At 49.3% G+C, this 24629-nt stretch overlaps 2 protein-coding genes across 6 annotated transcripts in view; one reads left to right on the top strand and one right to left on the bottom strand.

The window, feature by feature from the left end:
- CSTPP1 (centriolar satellite-associated tubulin polyglutamylase complex regulator 1) overlaps positions 1-23107 on the top strand; it is a 93650-nt gene extending 70543 nt beyond the window's left edge. The window contains exons 6-11 of one of the 4 annotated variants that reach the window (XR_014317624.1): positions 1804-1999; positions 3563-3672; positions 5977-6040; positions 6520-6702; positions 21278-21386; positions 22435-23107. Coding sequence is in view for 3 of the 4 variants with exons in the window: in XM_082761821.1 (XP_082617947.1) it covers positions 1804-1999; positions 3563-3672; positions 5977-6040; positions 6520-6700 (551 nt within the window). In the remaining variant the exon portion in view is untranslated. Of the gene's footprint in view, positions 1-1803; positions 2000-3562; positions 3673-5976; positions 6041-6519; positions 8552-9699; positions 9743-21277; positions 21439-22434 lie in introns of those variants that run through there. The other 3 variants (XM_082761821.1, XM_082761822.1, XM_082761820.1) reach the window with 3 other exon arrangements.
- Positions 9104-17728, bottom strand: ARFGAP2 (ARF GTPase activating protein 2). 2 transcript variants are annotated; one of them, XM_082761818.1, is made up of 17 exons: positions 17573-17728; positions 17364-17482; positions 16912-16984; positions 16533-16664; positions 16363-16443; positions 15210-15312; positions 14489-14545; positions 13894-13938; positions 12751-12803; positions 12200-12336; positions 11556-11687; positions 10954-11082; positions 10745-10873; positions 10255-10381; positions 10063-10153; positions 9824-9942; positions 9104-9374 (listed from the first exon to the last, which is right to left on the bottom strand). In XM_082761818.1, the coding sequence occupies exons 1-17, from the start codon at positions 17642-17644 to the stop codon at positions 9354-9356; spliced, it is 1620 nt and encodes a 539-aa protein (XP_082617944.1). In that variant the 5' UTR covers positions 17645-17728; the 3' UTR covers positions 9104-9353. The 2 variants fall into 2 exon arrangements, with proteins under 2 accessions (XP_082617944.1, XP_082617945.1); XM_082761819.1 differs by lacking the exon at positions 13894-13938.
- Positions 23108-24629: the final 1522 nt, after the last annotated feature.

Raw genomic sequence — 24629 nt, 5'->3', positions numbered from 1 at the left:
CCCTATCTATGCTTTTCGTATTATTGGTCATTTGTCATATTCTACCCCTCTCCCTCAGTTTGAGTTTTAAGTATATGGAGCACTTCTTTTAAGATTATTGACAGGAGAAGTACAAATCAAATACTAATAGTTTGTGTATGCATATTTTTACATACACTCACCCACACATACACAGCTGTAAAAATCCTGAGGTATTTTTAAACTAAAGTTCAGGTGGCAAGGGGGAGAAACTTGGATGAACACTCGTGTGCTTTTTCTTTACAGGGAGATGTTTTAAAGTATGTTGGCCTGTTTGTCTTAGCCCCCTAAAATGTTGTTGAGGAAAGGAACTCATCCAGGAAACTGCTCAAGTGGGGAAAAAGAGGGAAACGTTTCCCGTATCAAAGTTAGATATGCTCCCAAGCATGGGGCACTGCACAGGCACTCACTCACTCGTCTTGCAGCACAGAGCACTTTCTAAAGGCAACAAAAGCTCATGGGATTCTGTCCGCTCACACTAACAGTTCCTGCTGATGGGCATAGCTCTCGGTTGGCCTTGATCAGGCAAAAGGGGCCAGGTCAGGGATACAGGGAGACACTGGCTAGAAGCTGTGGTGGAGCACAGTTTGTGGTCAGAGTGCAGCCTTGGGTGGCCTGCTGATCTGATCCAACCTGTCAGTTCCCATCTTTCCAGCAGTTATGAGTCAGCTGCTATTCCTAATACAAACATCTCTATTTCTTAGTACTTTTCTCTGTATAACTCCCCTGTGCATATCACAACATTACCCGTGACAAGTCATCAAAGAAAAACAGTTAAAATGGTGATTTTGGGTTGGGCAGAACCAGGCTTGCAGCGCCTTGAGCTGCGGACAGAAAATGCGCTTGGAAAGTTTTTCTCTGATACAACAAAATATTTCCACTGAGCTGCAAAACCTCAGCGCAGCCCGAGGGCCCGCCGCCATCCCGCCTTTCCTTTCCAGCCGCCTCACGCACATCCTCGCACTTCCATTCGCTGGGGACACAAATGCCACCGGAGCCCTCCCAAACGCGCCCTTGTGTGCACACACTCAGGCAGCCCGGCCCTGTCCCGCTCGCCCAGGCACAGCGCACACACGCAGCCTGTCATACGCTCTCCCACCAACCCACACACATGCAAACCACTCCAAATGGAATCTAGATTTGTAAACTGCTGACCACATCCATAAACAAACTTGTTTAAAATTAGGCTCTTGCAGTAAACAGTGGGTAGTATGAGGAGCCTGGGGAGAGGCTTTCTGCCAACTCTAGCCCTGACCTGCCCTGGCCCTTCCTCTAGATCCCATGTAATATTTACTTTGGAGCAGCACAGAGACAAGCTGGGATACAGCCTGGAGCCCTGACTAACTTGCTCCCTTTGCTTCTGTTGCAGTACCATATATTTTGTTCCCAACTTGGATGAGTTCTCGGTTGGTGGTAACAGACGAAGAAGGAAAACTTTTGAGACTTTGCAAACTAGCTGTGTGTTTGACATTAGCTTTCACACTCCACTGCTTTATTCACGTGCTGGCCTCTGTTCCCTTTAGAAGAGTCTGAACAGAGTGGCTGGCCTCTCATAACCATCCTGACAGGGAGAAGCCAGCAACTTACATGGAAATGGCTGCTTGTGCCTGCATAATATCTGATCTAAATATGCAGGGTGCCTTAGTATTGTGCTTACATTCATTTCCTGTTGGTGTCATGTGCAGCACAGAGCAGGGAATGACAATTTAATCCTGGGTCTGGTAGGTCAGGAGGATACTTAGCTGGCTGTAGCCCTGAGTTATAAATCGCTTTCTGTTTTTTCAGAGTTCCTGGAAAGTGTTGCTGCCATTTATCAAGACCTATTGGCTGGTAAGAATCCAAATACTGTGATTGTGCCAACATCATCCTCTGGGCAACATCGGCAGCGACAACCCCCAAATGACTGCAACCCACTCGATGGGGTAGAGGCGTCTCTCTTCTACCAGTGCCTAGAGTCCTTGTGTGACAGATCAAAATACAGGTATGAATAGAGTCCAAAACACAGACGTGAAGTCTCTGTCTCTGGAGACCCTTGGTAAGGTTGGATCTGCGAAGAAATACAGGACTTTGAACAAGCTGTAACTTCCACATAGATCTCATTGGAGAAGTATGAAGGGAGAGATCACAGCAGAACTGCCTTAACCAAAATAGAAAAACAATTTCCTGGGCCTAATAAACACAGGGGAGTTGAGCAGATTATTGGGATAATTGGTTGATTTGGGACTCTGCTTTCCTGCTCGCTTTTACGTTGATATTTTCATCAAGGGGGGGGGGGGTTCATCTACCATCATGGATTAACTAGAAGAGATAAACAAATACAAGTATGTTCCTGAGTGTTGAAGTACAGGCAGGCCACACTGGGGTGGATGAAGCTTTAGCACCTGGACAAGATCACACTGCTAGTCTGAACTGGAATATGGGATGGAGCTGGTCTCCAGTTAGAGATCCCAGGCACAAGACTAGCCTTGGTTCATCAAGGGACAGAGAAAAACCAGGCCTTACTGTATAGCTTTAATAGACACATTCTTCATAGTTGCAGGTAGTGAGCAGATAGTCGTGGTCTAGATCCACAAAAAGACTCATGTCACAGGCCCCACCTGACTCCTGCTTTATGTGAATCGAAATTTGTGATCCCCAAAATTAGTTCTGAACTACTGTCCAGAACCATAGGCACCTAAGCAGAGATTCCGGGCTGTTTGGACGTTTAAGTAACAGAAGCTCTACGTTCCCTGTATGCCCCCAGAGCTTCGGCTGGGGAGGATATTGTAAGCCTATCTGTGAGGGGAGACATTCCCAGCCTTTCCTCAAGTAGCTCAATGCTCAGCCAGGCTTTGGTAACCACCTTTGCCTGAGGGATCACCAGCCCACACCCACATCTCCCAGGAGTGCTACTAAGTCCTGATCTGTTCAGCACTTTCATTTCCTCTACATGCAGCAGTTCCATTTTGCAGGAAACTCTTTAAGGAGTATTAAGCAAGAGCAAGAATCATAATGATGATATTGCCTAAAGGTCAGGGCCAGGGTTTAAGGTGAGTGTAGATGAAGGGGACATAGGAATTGCAGTCCCCACTCAAATGTTTTAGGACATATTTAGTCTGTCATTGGAGAGATTTTCCTGCCCCTTGAATGTCTGTTGATGGTAAAAGGGTGATAATAACAGTGCCCTCACAGAAATGGGAGTTTATTGACTGCTAAAAGAAAGGATTTCCTTTTTTTTTTTTTAAATGAAAGAATATGATATGTCAAGAGTGGACATGTGTATATGCTTCTCAGCAGATCTGGGTTTTTCTCCCTGTCCTTGGAAAGGAGGCAGGTGAGACTGCTCCTAGGGATGTACCCCAGCCCAATCATTTTTGCTTAGCAAATTGGGAGCAGATGCAATGCCAAGTAAACAAGCTGTTGGCTATTAGTTTTAAACAATGGGGGCAACTTGACAATATTTGAACAGGTAAATGGGCATATTCTTCCAATTTGAGCTGCATCTTGAAAAAAAAAAAAAAGATATTTAATAGACAAGATAACCTCTTTGTCTCTCTTTTCCTAGCTGTCCACCTTGTGCTCTTGTGAAGGAAATGCTGAGTACTGCACAGAGACTGACCTTCTATGGATTCCTTTTGGCGCTTGCAAAGGACCAAGGGATCAACAGAGCCCTAGGTAAAATTTCTATGACTGGGACAGCTCTACATTTTCAGTCATTCTGCATTTCTGTGGAATTTCCGCTGTAGTTATGCCCCAGATTTTACTTCATTAGGAAGAAAGTGGGGCCATTTTTCATCTTTTTTTTTTTTTTTGAAATGGATTAAAGTTTAGAAACATAGCACTGCACCTTACTTGTCTGCTTGAAGCTGTGGAGCTTCTTCCACAGTAAAATGAGGTGTGAAATGCTGCCCTAAGACAGCAATGCTTTACATCTTTAATCCGTGCATAATTCAGACACATAACGCTGTGTTGTCCCCATATGACTTGGTTGTGCTCCTCTTCCTCCTGCAAAGGGGAACAGCAATGGCTTTTGGCATTTGACAAGGAGAAATGTTTGAAAGCATGGAGGCTCACACACCTTCACTCTGCTCAGCAGACCATCGGGTCAGTAAGGATAAGCTCTTTCTTTGGTTATCCTCTCCCTCTACTCCAGGCCTGAGTATCTGCCAATCCCCATATTTCAAAGACAAGCCTTAGTGAAAAGATGCTGTACCTTGCCTGAGGGCTTGTTCTTTTGCACAGGTGTGTCATAGTAGAAGTGTCCCCTCCCTGGCTGAGCCTCTTCTTCCAGCAAACAATTTAAGCTTCTAATGCCCCTCTGGGGAAGGGCTGCTTACCCAGCAACACAGAGATTATATATCAAAGGTGCATGACTACAGCCCTGCACTCCCCTCTGCAAACAGGTTTAGGAAGCTGTGTACTCACAGGTGATGCCTGGATTGCACCAAACAAATTCTTTTTTCCTTTGCCCGACAAAATCCACTTCCAATCGAGTGCAAAGAAAACAGATGGGGAAAAAAAAAAAAAAAAAAGATCCTGCCCACAGCTTCCATTGTGCCATCTACAAAGTGTGTGGGTTTTCCTTTCTATTAATGTGGGCCTGGCCCCTGGCCCTCTGCCAGCCTCCTGCTGAGGCCTCTCGCAGAGGAGGGGCAGCAGCCACAAGTCTGACAGGTGCTAGCATCTTGGCAAGGAGAGGAGGATTCTTTTCCTGGTGTCTTTTAATCTCTCCTGAAGGGTGATTTCAATAGTCTTTGGTCTGTAGGGGATCACAAGCTCCCCAAAGCCCTTCAGCAAGGGCAGTTTCAGGCAAAGGAGCTTTCAGTGAGGAGGCCTGCCTGCTCTCCCGCCTCACAAAGCCAGTGGCCCCTCTAGAGCTGGGGTAGGGATTACAGCAGTTCATTCTGGCTGGGGTAGCACTGATGAACTTGTCAGGCAAATGGGAACCTGCAGCCTAACTCCAGTGTTAACGTAGATTTGTGAAACCTTTAAGTGCCATTTACTGACTCTCCCAAGTAATTCTTGTGCCCCAGAGACCTCACTACATTCTGCAAACACAGAAACAAGTTAAGCTTTAGCTGCTTGCTTATTCTTTTAATGTAGTGTGTGAAAGCAAGCACTGGACCTCCCACCACTCTGTGTTGCTGTGCCAGGTTTTCCTGGTCATGTGCAAGAGAAGAAGACCAGAACTGGAAGTAGAGGAGTCAGATCTGGTTGGAACTGCTTCTAATTTGTTAGATGCTCATTGCTACATTTTTTTATGACTGCCATTTGCCTGTCTGTAAGAGGTGGCTCTCCAGCCCCTCCTTCAGGACAGAGGTGCCAGGGCCAGACATCTGCTTTGTGTCCCCCCAGGGCAGTACAAGAGCTCCTTCCCAAGGATACCCAGTGTGGCACCCAGGTCTCCTGAAAAACAAGAGCATTTCTCGCTGCAGTGTTGGTACAGATTACCAAATACATTTTTCCTGGTGTGCAGTGGCATCATTCAGGCAACTTCTGTCATCTCCATGCTGACCGATCAGACCCTCCTACGGTCCCTGTGCAAGGTGGAGTTTGTTACAGGGATTTCCTAAGAGCCCCATCTTCCTGAAGGCTGTGTTGTTCTTATAGGATTTAGGACTGGTAGCTGTATAGGGCAATTCACAGGGACATCACCCTGTGACAGTCAGCACCCAGTAGTTCGAGGAACAGAACCTGCCAAATCTTTGGGCTTTTCAAGTTCTGTGAGAGGTGAGACTGCTGAGTGCCTCCCATCTAGGCTGAGGTCCCGCTAGAGCCTGTGTGAAGGACACAGAGTATGCAACATCATTCTTTGCCTGTCCTTGATCCTCAATATTCAATGTCCATTCCTCTGAAGGGTCTTTTTTGTCTTGCAGGACACATTACAGATGCTGGTATGACTTCAGTAATTTTCTTCGAACAGGTGACCCCTGGGTAGCCTAACTCTGCTCTGATACTTTTTTTCCTTCTTCTTCCCAGGGGCTTTGCCAGATAAAGGAGATTTGTTTCTGGACCCTGCCATGGATCAGGAACTTGAGAAATTGTAAGTGGAATTGCCTGGAGTAGGAGGTAAAACAACAGATGGAAAGTAGCATGTTAAGGAAAGCTTCACTGAAGTACTGCCCCTAGTCTTTTACTCAACTATAAGACAAGAGAGGAGCTAACAGAGCAGCCTGGGCAGAGAGGGCCTCCTGGGGTGCCTTGGTGGTGCTAACAAAATCCTTAGAAAAGGCTTCAGAAACTGGGGAGGAAATGCACCTTGGTTAGGAAAAAAAAAAAAGTTGGATGGTGAAAACCAGGAGTGTTAGGAGACACAGGCTGAGCCCAGATGTTCTGTTTTAACAGGGGAAAAAGATTTGCACAGCAAGTCTGGCAGATACTGGTGTAAAGTATTCCCCATCTTTGCCATGAACATCTTTCTAGTTGGGAACAAGTCCTCTTCACGAGTTTACTCCAAAATTGCTATGGTTAAGGCTGGAGATGACAAGCTCGGCTACCCAGCATTTGTCTTTTCTCTTCCAGGATAGCTCAGGTTTCAGGGCTTGCCATCTCTGCTCCTACCAGCTCCAGCGGGGACACTGCTAATTTGCCTGTCCGTCACTCACCCAGGATTAACTCTCCCTGGAAACCTCTCCACCATCGCCGAAAAATGGATGCTGAGAGTGAAGGCTCCAACGAAGAGACAGACTCCTCTGAAAACTGAAGGTTGTGAGGGTGGGCACCGGTCCCATCTTTGGTTTGTCCACATCTCCCTGGAGGTGCAGCACCTCCTCCCAGAGCATCTGCTCTGGCACTGGGTTACATCCACATCACCAGTGTGTGCACGGCTGTGCCAGGCCCCATTGCCAAGTCCACCTGTCCCTTCCCAGCAAGAACGCTGCCTTTTTTTTTTTTTCCCTAGATCCAAATCTGTGTAGGAGTAGCTATTTCCAGCTGCAGAGTTCTGCTGCCATCTGCTGGCACGTAAGACGACAAACCAGCAGCTGCTCGAGCTGCCCGTACTTGGAAATAGCCCGGCGTTCTCCCAGCCAGGGCTCTCTCCCAGTTCAGCAGGTGCTGGAGCAGTGGGAGCGCTGGCACAGGCTGGGTGCCAGGGTTTTGTTGTGTAGCTGTGTTCAGACTTGGCCTAGACAATAGAGTGGTTAAATTGCCAGCGGCAGCTTTGCATTCACGCTCCATTGTAATTATTCCCAGTAAAGCTGCACCTGCATGTGATCAAAGGTAGAGAAATTCCTTAAGTTCCTAGAATAGAAGGGTTTAGGTAGTGCCTTGCCACCTGTCACAGCTTCCTCCTCCATGAGTCCAAGCCAAGCCAAAGCAAATAATAAGCTAGATTTCAGCAAGTACTGCACGGTGCTTTGCGGATCCTCTGCTGTGCCGAGTTCCCTTCTGGGAGGCCTCCCCGTTAAGCTCATTTGCTGAAAGCAGGCTTTGGAGAGGGGGGTGGAACAGAGAGATGAAAAGTCTTCAGATGGTTTGGCCACAGGTGGTGGTGCAGCCTGCCAACACAGTGTATCTGCTGGGGGTTGGTGGGCAGAAGCACTGGGGGAGAAGGAGGCAGTTTTCAAGTGAGGCCCAGGTACTTTTTGTAAATATTGGCATTGTTGTAGCATCGCGGTGTGGCCTGTACAGCTACAGAAAGAATTGCAGCCTCAGTGGTAACTAACTCTGCAGCTTGGCCTCCACAGCCCTGAACAGCTGACCAGCCATGCATCTCTGTCACAGCTTGCATGGACTTGTTATTTCGCAAGACACCCCAATTTCTCGTGAGCCTTTGGGAGCCTCTTTGCTCTTCCCTGCCCTAAAATGCTGCACGGTGTAGGCTACTAAGATCTGTTAACCCAAAGCTTAGCGCTGCCCTAAGCCGAGCGGATTCAGCACATGCTGGAACTATTTTAAGAGTAATCTTTTAGCTACTGCTGACCTGGCTGTGGAGGTAGGGGGAGGTATTTATTGATTGTAAGTTATCAGCATGCTCTTTAACTGCACGTTTTTTCCTCACCCAGCAGTGGGCAACAACCAAAGCAAGGGAATAAAGCATGCAGTGCAAGGCCTGGGGCCAAGCCTGAGAAACTGTGGTCTGTGCCCCTCCCCCCCAGGCCCCAGTGGCCTCTCATGGGGCCCCACAATGCTGACCCCGCCCGGGTGGGGCCCGCTGCCACCTCCAGCACAAATGGCACCGTGCCCACACCACCCACGCAAGCACATTCAACCCTCAGCCACTTCCACCCCCGCCACAGCCCTGGGGGTACCACGGCCCCTCTGGCTGCTGCCACGCAGCCCCCAATGGACCAGGGGGGTCCGTGCACATCTGGCACAAGGTGGGGGCCCAGCCCTGGAGGGGGCGTTTGCTGACAGGAACCCATGGAGTTAAATCGTTTTGCTCATCCAGCTATTTTGCAATAGTTGCAAAATAAGAACAGGGAAAAAAAAAAAGAGGCCCATCCGATCCTCAACTGCATAAAGAAAAGGGAAAACTGCTCTTGTTGAAACCACACTCAGAAGCAAAGAGCCCACCTGAGTAGGACTAAGGTTGCAGTCCCCATGGGGACAGCCTCCCTCACCCCTGTCCCACTTAAGCCAGGGTTTCAGGACCTTCCCCCTCTGTCCAAGTCTGGATGGAAGATAGGGTAGGGCAACACAATAACCAAGGGTCCAGCAAATATCTTTATAGTACTTCATGGCCTGGGCCTTTTTTTTGCTCATGATGTGATTAGAAGCTAAAAAAAATAATCTTTGCTTGATTTGTTCTCCCGCATCAATATATGCCGGTTTACAAGACAATAAAAAGGATTATCCCATGGTAAAAGGCAAACCCTGCAAATACAGAGGAATTGTGACACCATGGCTTACCATGCACACTAGAACCTTGCAGTTGAAAATGCCTTACCCGTGCTGTGAACTGCTGCAGCAGCCTGCTTGGGATCAGGCAGTAAGAGCACTGAGCAGAACAGAAAGCAACAGTCATGTCCATGGGGACCAGGTAACACGTTCAGAAAAACAGCATTCCCATTTCCTCTGTCACGTGGTCAGCTAAGGGATGGGCCAAGAAGGATAGGAGCACTGATGAGGGCAGTCACAGGAATTCCCACATCTTTCACAGCCATGAGGTTATCCCCATCTCCACTGGCTAGTAGATAGCAGTGGGTCTGAGGGCACATCGAATTTTAATGCAGAGTGGAATTCAGATATTTGGAAAGCATCCTGGGCACAGCCATGTCCTGCCCCCTTCTGCTTTCCTTCTCCCCTCCCCACCCACCCCAGACAAACTAAGACAATCCTGCAGAGTTTACTCCAGGCGAAGGTGGCATCAGTGCCTCCTGCTGGCTTCCCTGCGAGTTGCAGTTCCTGGGTCATCAATATGAACCATAACGATCCTGGGGAGGAAACACACCGAGACACCATTCTGTAACACTCTGCAAACTCCAAAGAAGAAAATAACAAGGTCATGGGGGTTTGGCATTAATGCAATCAATACACAATGGTCAACAACAGGTTGCCTCAAGAGAGGACACCTTGCAAAGACAGGAGGTAAAATGGGCTCAATTTTTTAAGTTTAAAGATCTGTGGGAAAAGGCATATCTGACGTAACACAGTAACCTGTCCAGCAAGAGAATAATGTTGTCCGAGTAGCATTCACCAGCCACCGGGAATTGGTCAGCTATAGAATCCTCAGCTACAAAAGGGCTCATCTCTACCTAGGACTTTCTATATAATTTGAGAAGACGATGATAATCCCAGTGAAATCACTCGGAACGGCCAGGATATGGTCGACGTCCCCGAACATGACTAGAACCTGTCTGAAGGTGCTGCAGTGCAACCTCACCTGGAGGGAGTTCATCACCCCGTTGGCTAGGACAGCCATCTTGCCAGCAACTGACTTTACTCCTTGCTTGAACTGTGCGATATCGGCTGCAGGCAGGACATTTCCAATCGACACGCCACCTACAAGAACCAGGAGGAGTAAGGCTGGAGTTCTCCGGCTCCAGAGAACACCCTGAGCCCCTCCTGTTGAGGTCCTCCGAAGCTGCACTCCCTTCCTCAACCCACTGAGCGCTAACAAACCTGAGTGCGCATTCTCAGCCTCTCCAAACAGGTCTGCAGAACTGATAGCGCTGCTGCCTGAGAGCTGCTGCAGTCGGGATCTGGCTTCGTACTGCAGAAGAAAGGAAAACAAATAAAAAAGATAAAGGAACGGAACAGAGAACAACCTGAGCAAACAGGAGATGAAGTCAGAGCACTGCAAAGTGCATTTACCTCAGCATCTGCTTCCCGCCCAAAGAACATATCTGAAGAGATAGCTTTAGCTCCTGCGAACTTCTGCCGAGCTTCATTTGATTCCACAACTGATGTCCTGTTCTCTGTATCTCTTCTACTGGTGGGCCTGAGGAAGAGAGAGAGGAGACAGCTCAGCTTAAGCTCAGCAACACAGTAGAGAAAGACATGTCTCATATCCCATCTGATGGAAGGAGAGGAACAAACCCCAAGGGCTAGCTGCTACCAGAGTTCTCTCCTCCCCCCACCCCAGGACAGACCCCATTTGATGACCATAAGGGCTGTGACACAATAGGAAAAGAAGCGCCCAAAGGATCTCTCACCAAAGGCCCCTTTTCTCAGGATTACCCATGCAAGTGATCTTCTGCAGCCTAAGGCTCAGCTCCTGTCACAGCACGGTAGCATCTCCGCCACAACTCCTAGACCCATCCCTTTGTCCCGTACAAGGACAGTACGGTAGCAGGTGCTTTACCTCTCTGAAATTGGCCGAATACTGGAAATTGTCACCTCTGGTTCCTCCTCTTTGTCAACACCCCATGAGGAGTCTGCTTCCCATCGTGAGCCAAAGGCATCTTCAAATGAGAAGGGACTATATTTGTACCTAGGTACCAAAAATAGGTAGTTTAAGCCAGATACTCAATTTAGAAACAAGCCAAACATTACACTGAAGCTTAGTCTTACTTGGGGGGTCCAGATGTGAAGCTTCCAGCATCTTCAAACAGGTCCAATTGGGAGCGGGAAGATTTCACAGCCAGTGGCGTCTCCTGCTCAATGACTTGCATCTCAGACATCACCGAGTGTGAAACAGAGCTAGCACAACAAACAGGTGGTCAGGGCTGACAGCTACGAGCTCCTACAAACAGTCTCCCTCAAAACTGAATCTGGCCTTCAGAGACAGGGCAGGTGCCACAGAGCTGGAGGGAAGTTGTGGGGAGCCAACCCCCTTTACCACACGTCAGGCTTGAATCCCTCAAAGTCTTGAGTTACCTTCTTAAGGGAGGTAGGGTGATGCCTGCCTACACGCAGACATCTGTGGAGTTGTAAGGCTTCAGAGCTAGGCACTGACAGGCCACAAGCAACTTTGGAAAAGCTCACACAAGAAGTGGAACCTTTGAACAGTCTCCATTCCTTCTGCGGTGTGAAGCATTTTTAGACACAGTCCAGCATGCAAGAAGATTCCCTTCCTTTTGTTAGAGCAGCAGCAAGCTACTGCCTTTGAGAAACTGTTTTAGAGCAGTGTGGTTCCAGAGCACCTCTACCCCATGCCATCCCCAGCCAAGTACCTTCTTGACACCAAGCCCATGCCTAGCCTCTCAGCTTGTTCACGCTTCTTCCCTTCGAGGTTCTGAAGTTTCTTCTCTTCCTTCTTCCGATCGAGCTGCAGTTCCTGATAAGCCAGTCGCATCGAGGTGACTCTAAAGGAAAGAGCTGCAGTGGGTACCAGCCCATTACCCTTCTGCCCTAACCCAGCCCATGCTGTGGAGGGACAAGGGGAAGAGCAACCCTGACAACCCCTGAAAACACCTGCTTCCACAGCAGCACAGCCAGAAATCCCTTCATAGCAGCTTGTCTCCCCACCTCACCTCCACTGGGATTCAACTCTTTTCTAGCAAAATGTAATTTTCTTGGTGTAGGTATTGCCTCTGTACCCCCTGAGACAGATGCACAAGAACACCCACCCAGCTCAGCCTTTGCTTTTATCAGTCCTGGCCAAAGGTCCACAGAAAAATAAAAAAAATGCATATCTGCTCCTTAAAACCTTCCAGAGGTACTAATTTGAATAAAATACAGCAATATAGCTTGTGCCCTGCTGTAAGGACTGGTTGTGGATGTTCTGTAGTCATATCAGACAGTCCTAGAACAGCATCAACCATGTGTTACTTCTACCTTATGTACACAAGGCGTACGGCCCAGACAGGGCACTTACATGGACTCCTCAGCTTGTTTCCTGGATTCCGCTGCCTGCTGCTCCTTCAGCTGCTCTGCCACCTGGGCTTGCCGCTCAATCTCACTGAAGCTCTGGCTGCTCACTTTCTGGGCTCCAAGACCTTTCTTTGCACCCAGCTGAGAAAGAAAGGAAAAAAAAAACATACAAAAAGGACTTCTTCCCCCTAAGCTGTTCGCAGTACAAGAAAACCAGCAGCTCAGGCTTTTGGTCTCCCTGTTTAGTCACAACCTACAGTCCCAGGACAGCCTGCAGCAGAGGATGGAAAAAAAACATGAGAGTTGACCCACCGGTGCCCAGTGTGAAGAGATTAGCCACATACACTCCAGTAACAATCCAAACCCTATTTGTTTTTGTCCATTAATTTACAAGCTAGCTTTCAAAAGAGGCGGTGAGATAAAGCTCTGCCTTCCCCAAACAGATCTCTCAGTAGACAGCTTGGGTAATGGCAGAAAGCACAGGCCCAGGGAAAGGACAGCAGTAATACGAGACGTGCTCTGCCTCCTCTCCAGAAAGTAAGAGCTCAGACGTACCCCTTTCTTGGCAGCTCCAGGCTTCTTCTTTCCGATGAGGGAGGATTTAAGTTCTGCAAGAGGAGGAAAGCAGCAAACAAACAGAAATGAATTAATTTAAGAAGCCAAAATTAGTCAGGAACCCACACAGACATCCACCCCAGTCCAGCTGCTACAGAATCCAGGGCACACCATGCAGCTTTGCATCAGAAAGCTGGGTGATTTCACCCAGCCAAGAAAGATGCACTGAAAAGCTCCACAATTGCAGGCTGGTGGCCTAGAGAAGCATGCCCATCCCTGGAGAAGCTTTTAACTGAATTGAGACCTTCAAAAAGCTCCTCCAGGTGTCATGCAGTTGGCGACCCTGTCCAGTACAGATCAGGGTTGCTAGAGACACTACATTTATTTCATACATAAACCCAGGAAAACGAAGCTTCAAAACCACATGAAGGTCAGCGTCTCACCAGTGCCTTAGGGATGAAAGCAGGAACCCTAAAGCAACGTTTACATGTACAGACCACCAACAAAATGGACCTAAAGTGCAGCGAGCTGTAGAAGCAACAGGTTCCTCAACACCTTCTACCAGAAACCTGTCACTCTGAGGGCATAAAGCACGCCACACCTGTATAACAGCCAAGATCCAGCCAAGCAGTAGGTGCCTGTGGAAAATGTGTAAGAACAAAGCAAGCATAAAGGGGGACTGCCCAGGACACTTTTCCAGCTTTTAACATTATGTAGCTCCAGTCTTACTGCCCTCGTGGGATTCTCTTCCACAGAACTGTTTCCTTGCTTTCTACACCCACATGACTTTTGTCAATCCATACTTGAGATACTGGGAAGGCTGTCAAGAACGATCTTTTCTCATTTTACCATAAGATTTTTTTTTGAAATAAGGGGTTTGGCACGTTCATCACTATCAGACTGCTTTCAGCATACTGGTCCTGATTTTATTGATTACTGTCAAGAAATGTTTTAATAGAAGTAACAATAAGGTCCATTTCCAGAGAAGTAATAGCTGGTTTAGATCCCAATACAATACATGTAAGCTTTGGCTCATTCTCTCCCTCTAAGCACAAGAAGCTAAAGTTATTGAAGGCAGAATTACAAAAGGGGCAGGCAGAGTTGTCACAAGCAGCCAGAGCAGGCCAGCTGTTAGCCAGTTACCTCTGGCAGGAGCAGGCTCTTGTGTTGATAGACACATGGACGCGTCTGAGAAGAAACAAACACGGGGAATGAACAGACGCTTAAGGACACAGGCTTTCCACCCAGGATGAAGCCCCCTGTGGGCCAGGAACACACTCTTGGTAAGAAAAGAAGCTGAGCTATACGTTGTGTGTGGCCAGGACAGTAATGGTGGGGGACAATCAGATATAAACACCTGTTATTCAGCAAACTAAATGCGTATTTGTTCCAAGCTTCTAGGGGAAAAAGCCAGATGAAACACAAAACAGCCACGTGGCCTTGGTCAACCAAGTTCCAGATATGCAAATACCAAGTTTTGACCAAAGCCCAGAAACGAAAACAAGTTTTTGAGAACGAGACAGCTTTGGACTCAATCATCCAAAGGAGCAAGAAACCTCCAATAAGCTGTGGAGTGGTTTTGGAATTTATGGAGATCATCAGTATTTGCTCCATAGTCAGATAAAACACCTTTCAATATTCTGAAAATGGGCTCATTAGTTACAGTTCCACTAAAGTTACTACAGAACAGTACGTGTAACAGCAAGACTGATCCAGGACATACTGAAGCGTTACTTACCTAGAGGAGCTTTAGGAGATGTGCTCAACAAGTCAATAGATGGACCTTGGCTGGGATCTGCGAGCACAAGAACAGAAGAGAACATTCAGAGAAATTCTCCTTCCTTTTCTGTGTTCACAGTTCTGCCCTATGTCTTCTACCTCCTCTGCCCCCCCATCACCCAGAAATTCCTTCAACAATCTAATTTCCATTTGAAAGGTGCAATTTGCCAAGCACAACCACCTTAAGTCTCCACAGAGCAAGTTAACCATTCTGCAGTGCTCTTAATGCATTAAAAGAAAGTAAATACTCTGTCAAGGGAATACAAAAGCTGTTTCAAATTACATCTGTTCTCCCACATTCTTGGTTTCTTTGTAATTCACCCTAGAAATGGTTTTCAGGTCTGAAAATAAAATGTGAATATAGAACAATCAAATTCAAGGGATAGAGAAAAGTGTTTAAATGAAGAATTACGTCTGGAAGTAGAGAAACAGAGCAACCAGCCCCAACTAAACTGTTTTTCATGCATTTCAGGAAATGCAAAGAACTGACTCCTTGAGCCCAAACCAAGCTGTTCTTTTAAGTGTCCACTAATTTAACATCAGACAGCACACAGAGTTTCTTCAAGCCTGAACCAAGGGACAAAGCTTAGCCCTTCCAACTGTGGTACAGAACTGTACTCTCCTGGACATCCTGGACATTAAGTCAGGTTCTCAAGAAAATTATTAAGCAGGGAACTCACTTGATGCTTCACTGCTTTCTGATGACTTTGGTGCTTTTTCCACCTCCAGGGAAGACTGTGCAAGATTCTGGCTGGCATCAGCTACGTCCCAGGTACTGGAAGACTGCAAAGAGATGCTCATTTGAATGATTTGCAGAGAATGAACGAATCTAACCATCCTCAACTTACTTCAAGTTCAATAACTTGTACTGAATTTGAGGTCAAGAAAACATGTTCCCAACTCCAGACTAACCCTTTGCTGAAGATAAGGGAATGTGGAGCTATCCACACATTATCAGGGACAAAAAAAAAAAAAAAAAAAAGAGAAGCCAGCTGAATGAGTGTCCTGGTTTCGTCTGGGAGCTGATATGGTGTTATGTTTTGGATTTAGAATGAGAATGATATTAATACTACAATGTTTCAGTTGTTGCTAAGCAGTGCTTATGCTGAGTCAAGGATTTTGCAGCTTCTTATGGTGCCCTGCTAGCAAGGAGGGTGGGGTACAAGAAGCTGGGAGAGGACACAACCAGGACAGCTCACTCACACTGGCCGAAGGGATGTCCCACACGACACAGCATCATGCTGAACAATGAAACTGAGGGGAGCAGGCTGGGGGGTATTTTGTAGAAAATTAACTATCGCAGCTGAAAGCAGGACTATGAAAATAACTGTGATTTCCATTGTCCTTACTGCCAGATAACTTGTTGCCACATTGTCACATCACTACATTCAGTTGAGATAATCCACTTTGCATTGTAGAAGCACTTGCCTAAATCCAACTTCACCAAGGTCTATGCACTGGAAAGCTGACTTAACCAGAAGTTTCACATAACAGCCAGCCCTCTCTTTAACTGTCCACAAACACTGCATTAAAGCAGTAGAAAAAGAATTTTCCAGGGAGTAATTGATGACTCTGAGTATCCCTTGAAGATGAAGATACTTTCAAAGAGAAAGGACATGGATATTACAGGCCCCATGTGGAAATATTTAGATCTGTGGATTATATACCAGGCTGATGACTGAATCTTAGTTGTTCCATGTTCCTACTGAATGTGTATACAACTTAAAATCCCTCCAGTCTAAGCAGGACTGTTCCTACTGCCTCTCCAGGCTCCCGGGTGACCAGCTGGCTCTCTGAGAGCTGTTTGGGCTGTCTGGTTGGACAGCTTCTCACCTGTGTGTGCTCCATGAAGAAATCAGCATCGCTCTTGTCAGGGGAATGCCCAGGGGCTCCACTCAGTCCATCTATGAGCAGCTGAAGAGAAAAGAGGAAAGAAGAAGCTATCCTACAAGACTCAGCACCCAGTTCTACGTATCTAACAGCATAGAGCTGCTTCAACTTACATCAGTGCCATACTTGGCCATGGCAGCGCTCGCCAGCTGCCGGATCTTCTCCCTGTACATCTGGGCAGCTCGACTGTTGTACTTCGCATTGGCATCTGTTGTAGTGCAGCCATGCTGACGGAAGAAAGCAGTCTGAAAAGAGAATAATGTTCAGTCTCCTGGCTGCCAGGTCACACTCAGGCAAGCATTAGACACGATGCAAAGACAACAGGAAGAGGAAGCTTCCCAGAGACAGAGGGTATAGCTCTGAGCACACGGTATGGACCACGGTATGGCAGCAAGGCTGGCACCCAGAAAGCTACAGAGGAAAGGGACAAGGAACAGAGGACGTGGCTTAGCAAACCGGAAAGCAAACAAAACGCCTACAAAGGCTCCTTACCGCGTTGGCATTGCTGCCGACTTGCATGCACCTCAGCTGGAACCAGTTCCAGTTGGAATCCAGCTCCGTGGACCTGCGCGAGAACAAGTTACTCCTATCAACAATAGGCAGGCGTGGCAAAGGCAAAAAAAAAAAAAAAAAAAAACCATGCTCTGAGCTCGAATCGCCAGATATCCCAGCAGAGTAATGGTGGCAAAGGGGGGGAAGAACATCTCGGTAACTTGTTTACTCCCAGAAGGAATCGATTTGGACTTTTAAAGTGATCAGTAAAGTCCGTGAGTGATCAGCACTCACATTTAGAAGGTGAGGGTGGCACCTCACCGCCTCACAGCCCCTCGGGGCAGCACACACGGCCAGACAGCGGCACCCCAGACCCATTCTCCCCGCACACAGAAGCCAAACCCGAACTCTTCTCCTCCCCAGCTCGCCCAGCCCCGCAGGGTGCCCCCAACCTGATGAAGCTGAGGTGCACGCCCAGGGCGCGGTGCGCTCCGGAGCAGTCGATGCAGAGGAAGACGCCGTAGGTGACGCTGGCCCAGCTCGGGTTCTTGGCGCCGCAGTCGAAGCAGGACTAAGGCAGAGAGAGGCAGAGGGCGGCTGAGGGCCGGCGGCTCCCTCCCGATCCCCGTCCCCTCGCCCTTCCTCCCCCGCCGCCCGTTACCTTGTTGGCCGGCGCCGCCCGCAGCCGCCTGAAGAAGGCCTGGATCTCCGCCCGGCCCGGCTCCGCCGCCATCGTCTCTCCTTCCCACACGCCACCGCAGCCACGGGCGGTGCTACGGGAGCCGGACGGGCCCCGGCCTCCGAGGGGGGCGGCCCGGGCACCGCCTCCCGCCCGCCCGCCCGGGGCTCGGCGGCGGCCGCCCGTGAGGGGAGCGGCAGGGCGGGGCGGGCACTGAGGGGGGGGGCTCGCCTCACGGAGGACGCTGCTCCGTCACGACAAGTTATTGCGTATAAAATAAGAGGAAATGGGTTAGTGCCTGGGCATGGCGGCTTTCAGGTTAAGTTTAACGGCTTTCGGGTTAAATCGAACGGCTTGCCTTTCGCTTCGTTTTATTTTTTTCCCCCACACGAGGACTGTGGCACTAACTGCCCTAGGAGCCCACGATCCATGATCTTAAGTTCCATAACACCAAGACACGCAGATAAAATCAGCAACAACTGAACTAATCAGCAAAAGACCCTGAAAAAAAAATAGAAAAAAAACAATCAAACAAACAAGGTTTAGCGGAGGAATCAGGCGTTGTACTTCAGGTCTCGCTGCCAAGACCCGATCTAGGAGGCAGGCTGCCCCTCCGCTGAGGCACCCGCCCTGAGCTCCCCCACGGTGAGGCCGTGAGGCACAGCCCTGGCTGCCCCTGCCTCGTGGTGGTTTCTGTGCCCCTTTCTGGGTTACCCCTGCAGTGCTGGGGGACCCCCTCAGGTAGAAGGAGTAAGCGATAGCTTTTTGTCATGGCTATTTTTAAGCCAGCTGAGCTCCCTGCTCCCATTTGTGGTGCAGCTGTCTGGGCACATACCAGGAGGGCCAGCAGTGAGGGCTGGCTGCACCCTAGGAAAAGGGGAGCTGAGAGGAGCTCCCGGTAGGGCTGTGCCTTCAGCAGTCCTGGCCCATCCCATAAAACCTGAGCCCAGCAAGCAGGGGAGCAGCCAAGAGGTGAGATTGCCAGGCAAGCCCCTGGCAACGAGGTAGGCCTGCAGTCAGGCTAGGAAGGCAATTCACAACTCAGGATGATGTCTAGCAATCACCAGGCAGGTCCATGGTGGCAAGCTGAATTTAGCAACAGGCTCAAGCTCAGCAGGATCCAGAAGGCACAGCCAGACTGCAGCACCTCCCCAGGTTAGCTCAAACAAGAGGTAATAGCCCTGGGCTGAACTTAAATGGACACCCACACCCACCCACACATGGGCAGCAGCTGTGGGTAAATGCTCCAGGTGGGGCTGCTCAGGGCAATTAAGATCTGTTAGTGCTGTTAGGGTTGTAGCAGCTGAAGGCAGACTGAGAGATAGGAGGTAGAGCATATAGTGGCTTGGTGGAGACTGCATAAACTGTGTATTGTCATGAAGAGGAGCATTTGCTGAAAGCCAGTTCAGGCAGTGAGCATATACTGGGAGTGGTGGTGTTCTGCTGGCCTGAGCAGTGTTAGCCTGAGGTGCTTGCTCCTGCCTTGTCCCATCTGTTGTGTGCTGCTGCTCCCCTCCTCTGCTGGCTTTATTCTGCCTGCGTCTGTGCTTGGCCATGTGGCAGAGATGCTGTGCAGGGGCCAGGAGGGACAGAATCTATTTGTGGTGGTGTTAACCCTAGTTGGGGCTTACGAGAGAGAAATGGCACGAGCCCAGGCAGCCTCAGAGGTCTGTAGGTCAGTGTCACACGATGTCCCTGCCTGTCTGTGCTAGGAGGCACCTGGAGAGACAGTGCAGGCTGCTCTGCTCTGGGAAGGGTGCATGGTTTATGCTCGCTGTGCTGTGTCCAAAGAGGACTTGCTACAGCAGGGTTCCTTGAGCTTCCTTGCCTCAGCTGTGTCCCTTGCAAGCCTTCCAGCCCACGCTGTTTGCTCCAAGTGCTGGCAAGGCTGCTGATCCTGTCCATCAGTTTTACATAAAAACAGCAGGAAGAGCATGCTGCTGGTCTGAAAAATAGTCAGCTTCTTTTTGTTGCCTTTGTCAGTACAGGAAAGACCTCCCGCTGCTGACTGTTCCCTGCGAGCGTGTGCTGTCACTGCACAGTCCTTGCTATTTCCTGCATCTGTTTCTCTTGCATCTCATGTGCTTTGCTGTTGAATTTCTGAGCTGCAAGCTGGCAGCCTGCTCTTTGGCCCTCAGCTTTCATGTCCACCTACATCATATCTGACATTCACCTCTTTCCTCCTGACTGCTGTGACACCAGACCCCGAGCCAGCTGTAGCCCCATAATCGGAGATCTCCTTGCTGCTACTGCCGTCAGGAGGTGACAGTCCCCAGCATCATCCAGGAGAGCGAAGGAGGGTGACCAGGCTTGCTCTTGGAGCCTGCCATACCACTGGGGATGCTTTTATCAGCACAGAATCTTGCTGTTTGAGGTTACCGTGGAAGGATAAATGGCAAAGCAAGGAGATAGTCAGATGAGGGCTCGGGAGGCTCAGAAGTGAAGTGCTGTGATGGGGGAAAACCTGCCCTGCACTTGCAGGTCAGAGCGAAGGCAAGGAGAAGGTGCCCCTCTGGGGATCTGTCTGGAAGCAGGGTGGTCCCAGAGGGCAGCAGGGGCTTTGCTGTTTTCCACTGCTCAGCACAGACTGCAGGCTGCAAGGACTGTGCGGGAGAGGGAGGGTGCTGGCTGGGTCCTGCCCTCCTTCTTGGACCTGTTGGCCTCTTGTGCTTTTGCTGAATGAGAAGAATAGGGGAGGGAGCAGGAAATTCAGTAAACTGCCCCAAAATAACTGGGAGAGACAGTTTCCCATGGATCACAATGCGAGTGGTGGGGTACCAGGAATTTAGCTATTCCCTGGGGAGAGGAGAAATTCTTAAGTCTTTTATTTTTCTATTTTTTTTTTTTTATTTTTTTTTAACCAACCAGTTTACTGATACTGGGGACCAGTCTGCCACTGTGCCAGTGCAATTAGTAACTGCCTCCCTAGGAAAAGTACTGTACAAAGGCAGGCAGGCACGTCACACACTGACTCCGTACAATGCTTCCAGCAAGATTTAAGATAAGGAGCTAATACGTTATGTGCAGAGTGAATATTTTGTTAAGGTTTACAACTTACACAATTTTACTGCAGTCTTACAAATGTTGTGGTTTGGAGACAATCCAGCAAAGGTAGAAGGAACCTACAAAGGAAGACGATGAGTGGGTAACTTGGGAGATACTGAGGAGCAGTCGTGGCTGGCTTCATCCAGTTTGGGGTTGCGCTGCAGCCGAAAGGCCGGTCCTGCTGCACGTCATGCCCCTTGCACCCGCTCTGGTGGCTGAGCTGGTCTCCCTCTTTCCCCTGTGACTGCAAGAGTAAGGGAAGGGCTAGGAAGGCTTGACAGGGAGAGGAGAGGAGAGGACTGTCCCTCTCAGTTGCATCAGCTGATGTTGCTGGGCTGCCAGGCAAAACTGCTGGGGCTTGATGGAAACGGTAACTGGAGCGTGAGTCCTGATTGCTGCCGATAACCTAGTTGTTAAGTGACTCTCTGCGTGTGTGCATGCACGTGTGTCTTCATGCTCTTCTTTCGTAACTCCATTTCCACTCTTGTAAGCAAATATTTATTTTCAAAGGTCTGGTTTGAAACACTCACCTGGTGTTGCAGGTGCTGGGGACATGGGAGGTTTTGGGGATGCCTTTGGGGGTGATTTATTCATCACAGTCTTAACTGTTCTTGGAATGACCCACTGTTTTCTCCCACACAGAAGCCATCCAAGGAGCAACGCACACCCTGAGGTCCCCCAAAATACAGCAGAAGTTGGCACCAGAAAGACTGGTTCAACAACAGACATCACTCCTGTCCTAGCTAACAAGGTACATAAAAAATGGAAATGGCAGCAGCACAGTCTCCTTGCAGAGCTTCTGCCTCATTGCAGCTAGAAAAACCCTGTCTGCCTCAAGCATGGCAGAACTGGAGCTCTTGGCTGTGCTGTTGCACGGCCACAGGCTCATAGCAGTCACAGTGGCTCCTCAGCCATGAGGGGGAACTTCTGGAAAGTCCTGGGGATGGGACGTGGAAGTAGAATAGGTTACAAAAAATAAACATTTGCTGGCATATTGGGAAAATTGCGTTGGGTCTGCTGTCAGCCTTGAAAGGGATGGAAGCTGCAAGAAAAATGACCCTCAGCCAGACCCCACAGCAAGCCAGGGCACAGTTGCTGCATCCCTCTCCCAGAGGGCAGTTGATAAACTTAGCCATTAGTCAGAGGTTGATAAAAGACATGTTCAGCCCTGGGAAGTGGTTAATAAATAGGAGAGTCAAGGTTTGCTGTGCCCAGTGCTGTACTGAGCTGCAGGAAAGGGGGAAGCTTGTAAGGAGCAGTGGAGAGCCACAGAGCAGCGCGGGGCCTGGAGTGTGCCTTGTGTCACACAGCATTTCATCTGGTAAATGAGGTCGTGTTCAGTGATGAGCCTGAAGCAGAAAGGCTGGGAACCAGGGAAAGCAGGCAGCAGCTTGCATCTGGGTGACTGGCAGACATCCTCGTGGGCAAGCAGGAAAGAGGCACAGCTGGGATGAAGGGGAATAGAACTTCTTTAGGGAACAGAAAACTGCACACCAGCAGATCTCAGTACCTAATTGTGAAACCTTGGATAGAGCAAAGGCCAAAAAAGACTCCCAGAGGGAGTGAGAGAGGAACATGTTCTCTGAACCCAAGAGGGGTGGGAATCCATCAGCCTCTGACAGAAAACCAAAGCAGCCTGCCGCAGGGAAGGAGAGCACTTTGGGAGACTGTTACCCCTCAGATCACACAGGAGCAGGTGGCCTTTAGGGTTTGTAGCCACTTCCTCATTGCTCAAGTTCTTCCTAGGCCATGGTTTCATTAAATCTTTCTCCTTCAGCTTCCTGTGTTCTCCATTGCAGGTGTCTCCAGCTCCAACACCAGCCCTGAGCTCAGCCTTCAGTGCCTCAGCAGGCAGGCTGCATGCAGAGGACAGATTTCTGATGTTGTTTGCTGCTCTTTGGAGCAATGTTGCTGGAGAGGCAGCTCCGTTACGACATGTGGCACACAATGACTGACTTTAGAGCTGGGGTTTACAGTGCAGACGATGCGTCAGTGGCTGCAGAAGTCTTCCTGTGTGTGGCAGCAGGAACCCGGGGACACCAGTGTCCCTGCTACCTGCACACCTTTGTCCACAGAACGCTGCAGGCTCTGGGACCTTCCAGGTGAGCAGCAAGGCCATGTGCTGGCACTGCGTGTCTCACCAGGGTGCTCTGCAGCAGGAGAGGGATCCCCAGGCTGTTTGCAGGCAGGGGGACGTCAGCCTGGCCAGAGCAGCAGCTCCAGGGGAATGGTGCTCCACAGCTGGTCAGCAGGAGCACAGCAGAGACCTTTATTTCACAGCCAACCTGGCTTTGCCTCAGTGTGCAGGGCGTGAGGCTATTACTTGATTTTCTGAGTGGCTCACCAGTCTTCAACACCTGCAGCAGCTGAAACTTCAGGAACAGCAGTGGCAGCACAAGGCCGAAAGCCTTGGCTGTCCTCTCAGACAACTCGAGGCCCAGGCATCAAAGGCATTGGTTTTGTTCGCAGACCCTGAAGTCACAAGAAGTCCAACTCCTTGAAGAAAAGGTACTGTCTTTGAGAATTATTGCTTGTGTTGGTCTTGGGCTGTCAGGACTAGCTTAGCTGCCAGCCTGCAGGCCTGGGACAGACCATGTGGGAGTTAAAAGCTAGTGCTTTCTGTGGTTTTGAGCATCTTTCCTGAAGCACTTTAATGCTGGAATTAAATAAGCTGAAAAACCAAGTGACCTGGGGGTGGGGGAAGAAGGGAGGTGGAGAAGGGGGAAGGTGGTGGTACTCCAGTGGGGGAAACGCCTCCTTTTTCACCCCAGAACAACGAGCCTCTTCTGGAGTTTCTGAGTTGCCTGGCCGCTGCCTCCTTTCAGGGGCAGTCCACAGCACAGGCACTGATTTGCTGTAGGACAGAGCTGGAAGGGCTGTCCTATTATACGTGACTTTTCTGACTCTTCCAGCGGGCATGTAATCTCCATGTTCCCTGCAGATCACCTCACTCACCAGTGTCCTAAACTGAATCCCTCCAGTACAGGGACTAGTTGCCTGCAGGCCCCACAGGAGTGGGAAGCATGCCTAGAGCAGAAGACAGCGACCCAAGGCAGGCAATGCTAAAAAAAAAACAGTGTAAACAAGGAAAAATCAGAAAGCTGTTGCTTTACTATAAAAGTTTTGAAAATACACAATTCCCAGAGAATATAAGCACCACTGTGAAATGGGATTTGGGTGGAGAGTGAGTAGGTAGCAGTGTTTCGGCTCTGCGGGTGGCCACAATGTGTAGAGAGGATGCAAACATACACTGGGCTGTGGATGAAGCTTTCCTTAGGAACTGTGTGGCACCTGTGTGGCCCTGAGCAGGATTTGAGAGAAAGGGCTAGCACGATCACAGCTGGGGACAGCGACACTTCCAGTGTCAGCCTCCTGCTGAAAGCAGGAACAATAGACTCAGGAAGTCAAAGGGGAAGAATACAGGACCTGGAAGATTTCCAGCTGATAGGATAGAAGGGAAACACGGGGAGGAAGGGATCACAGGACCTATAAATAGCCGGAGCCAGTGAAAGCGCTGAGACTGAAGAAGAGAGATTATGGGCCTCTGCACCTACTGGAGAAGTGCTGACCCACTACGCTGCTTCTGGAGAAAGGTACAACTGTAATTACATCAAACTGCGGGACTGACAGCAAACCATGAACCTGCACAAGGAGGGTTACTAGACAAGGGAAAGCAGGATGAGACAGCCAGTAAGATGGATGTGTTCAAAGCAACTGAGAAGGTGACTGGGCCTAAAGCTTGGTTTTGAAAATTTCACTGCAGCCATGCCACTGAGTCAAGATATCCCTAGGAAAAAAAAAACAAACAGCCAGTCTTTTAGAGCTACCCCCTTCCCTACCCTCACCCCCACTTTCCTTTCAGCAAGAATTTATTAATCTTGTCCAGAAACACCATCTCACATTCATCTGTTTGCTCTTCTTAGGTAGGCTGATGAACAGATTCACTCCCTTGCAGCCCCTGAGCCTTCCAGCCTGGAAATGAGTGGCAGTGCAA

This window comes from Aythya marila (assembly GCF_965140915.1).
Source record: "Aythya marila genome assembly, chromosome: 5".
Classification (NCBI taxonomy): Eukaryota; Metazoa; Chordata; class Aves; order Anseriformes; family Anatidae; genus Aythya; species Aythya marila.
The sequence above is the reverse complement of the archived record's forward strand: the minus strand, read 5'-3'. Positions and strand labels throughout refer to the sequence as shown.

Coding starts and splice junctions, on each gene's coding strand:
- ARFGAP2 (XM_082761818.1), bottom strand. CDS start 17,644: ATGGCGGCGGAGCCGGGCCGGGCGGAGATCCAGGCCTTCTTCAGGCGG. Junction 12,337..12,750: donor CTGGAGCTGCCAAGAAAGGG/GTACGTCTGAGC, acceptor TTTCTTTCTCAG/CTGGGTGCAAAGAAAGGTCT. Junction 9,943..10,062: donor GGCTGAGAATGCGCACTCAG/GTTTGTTAGCGC, acceptor TGGTTCTTGTAG/GTGGCGTGTCGATTGGAAAT.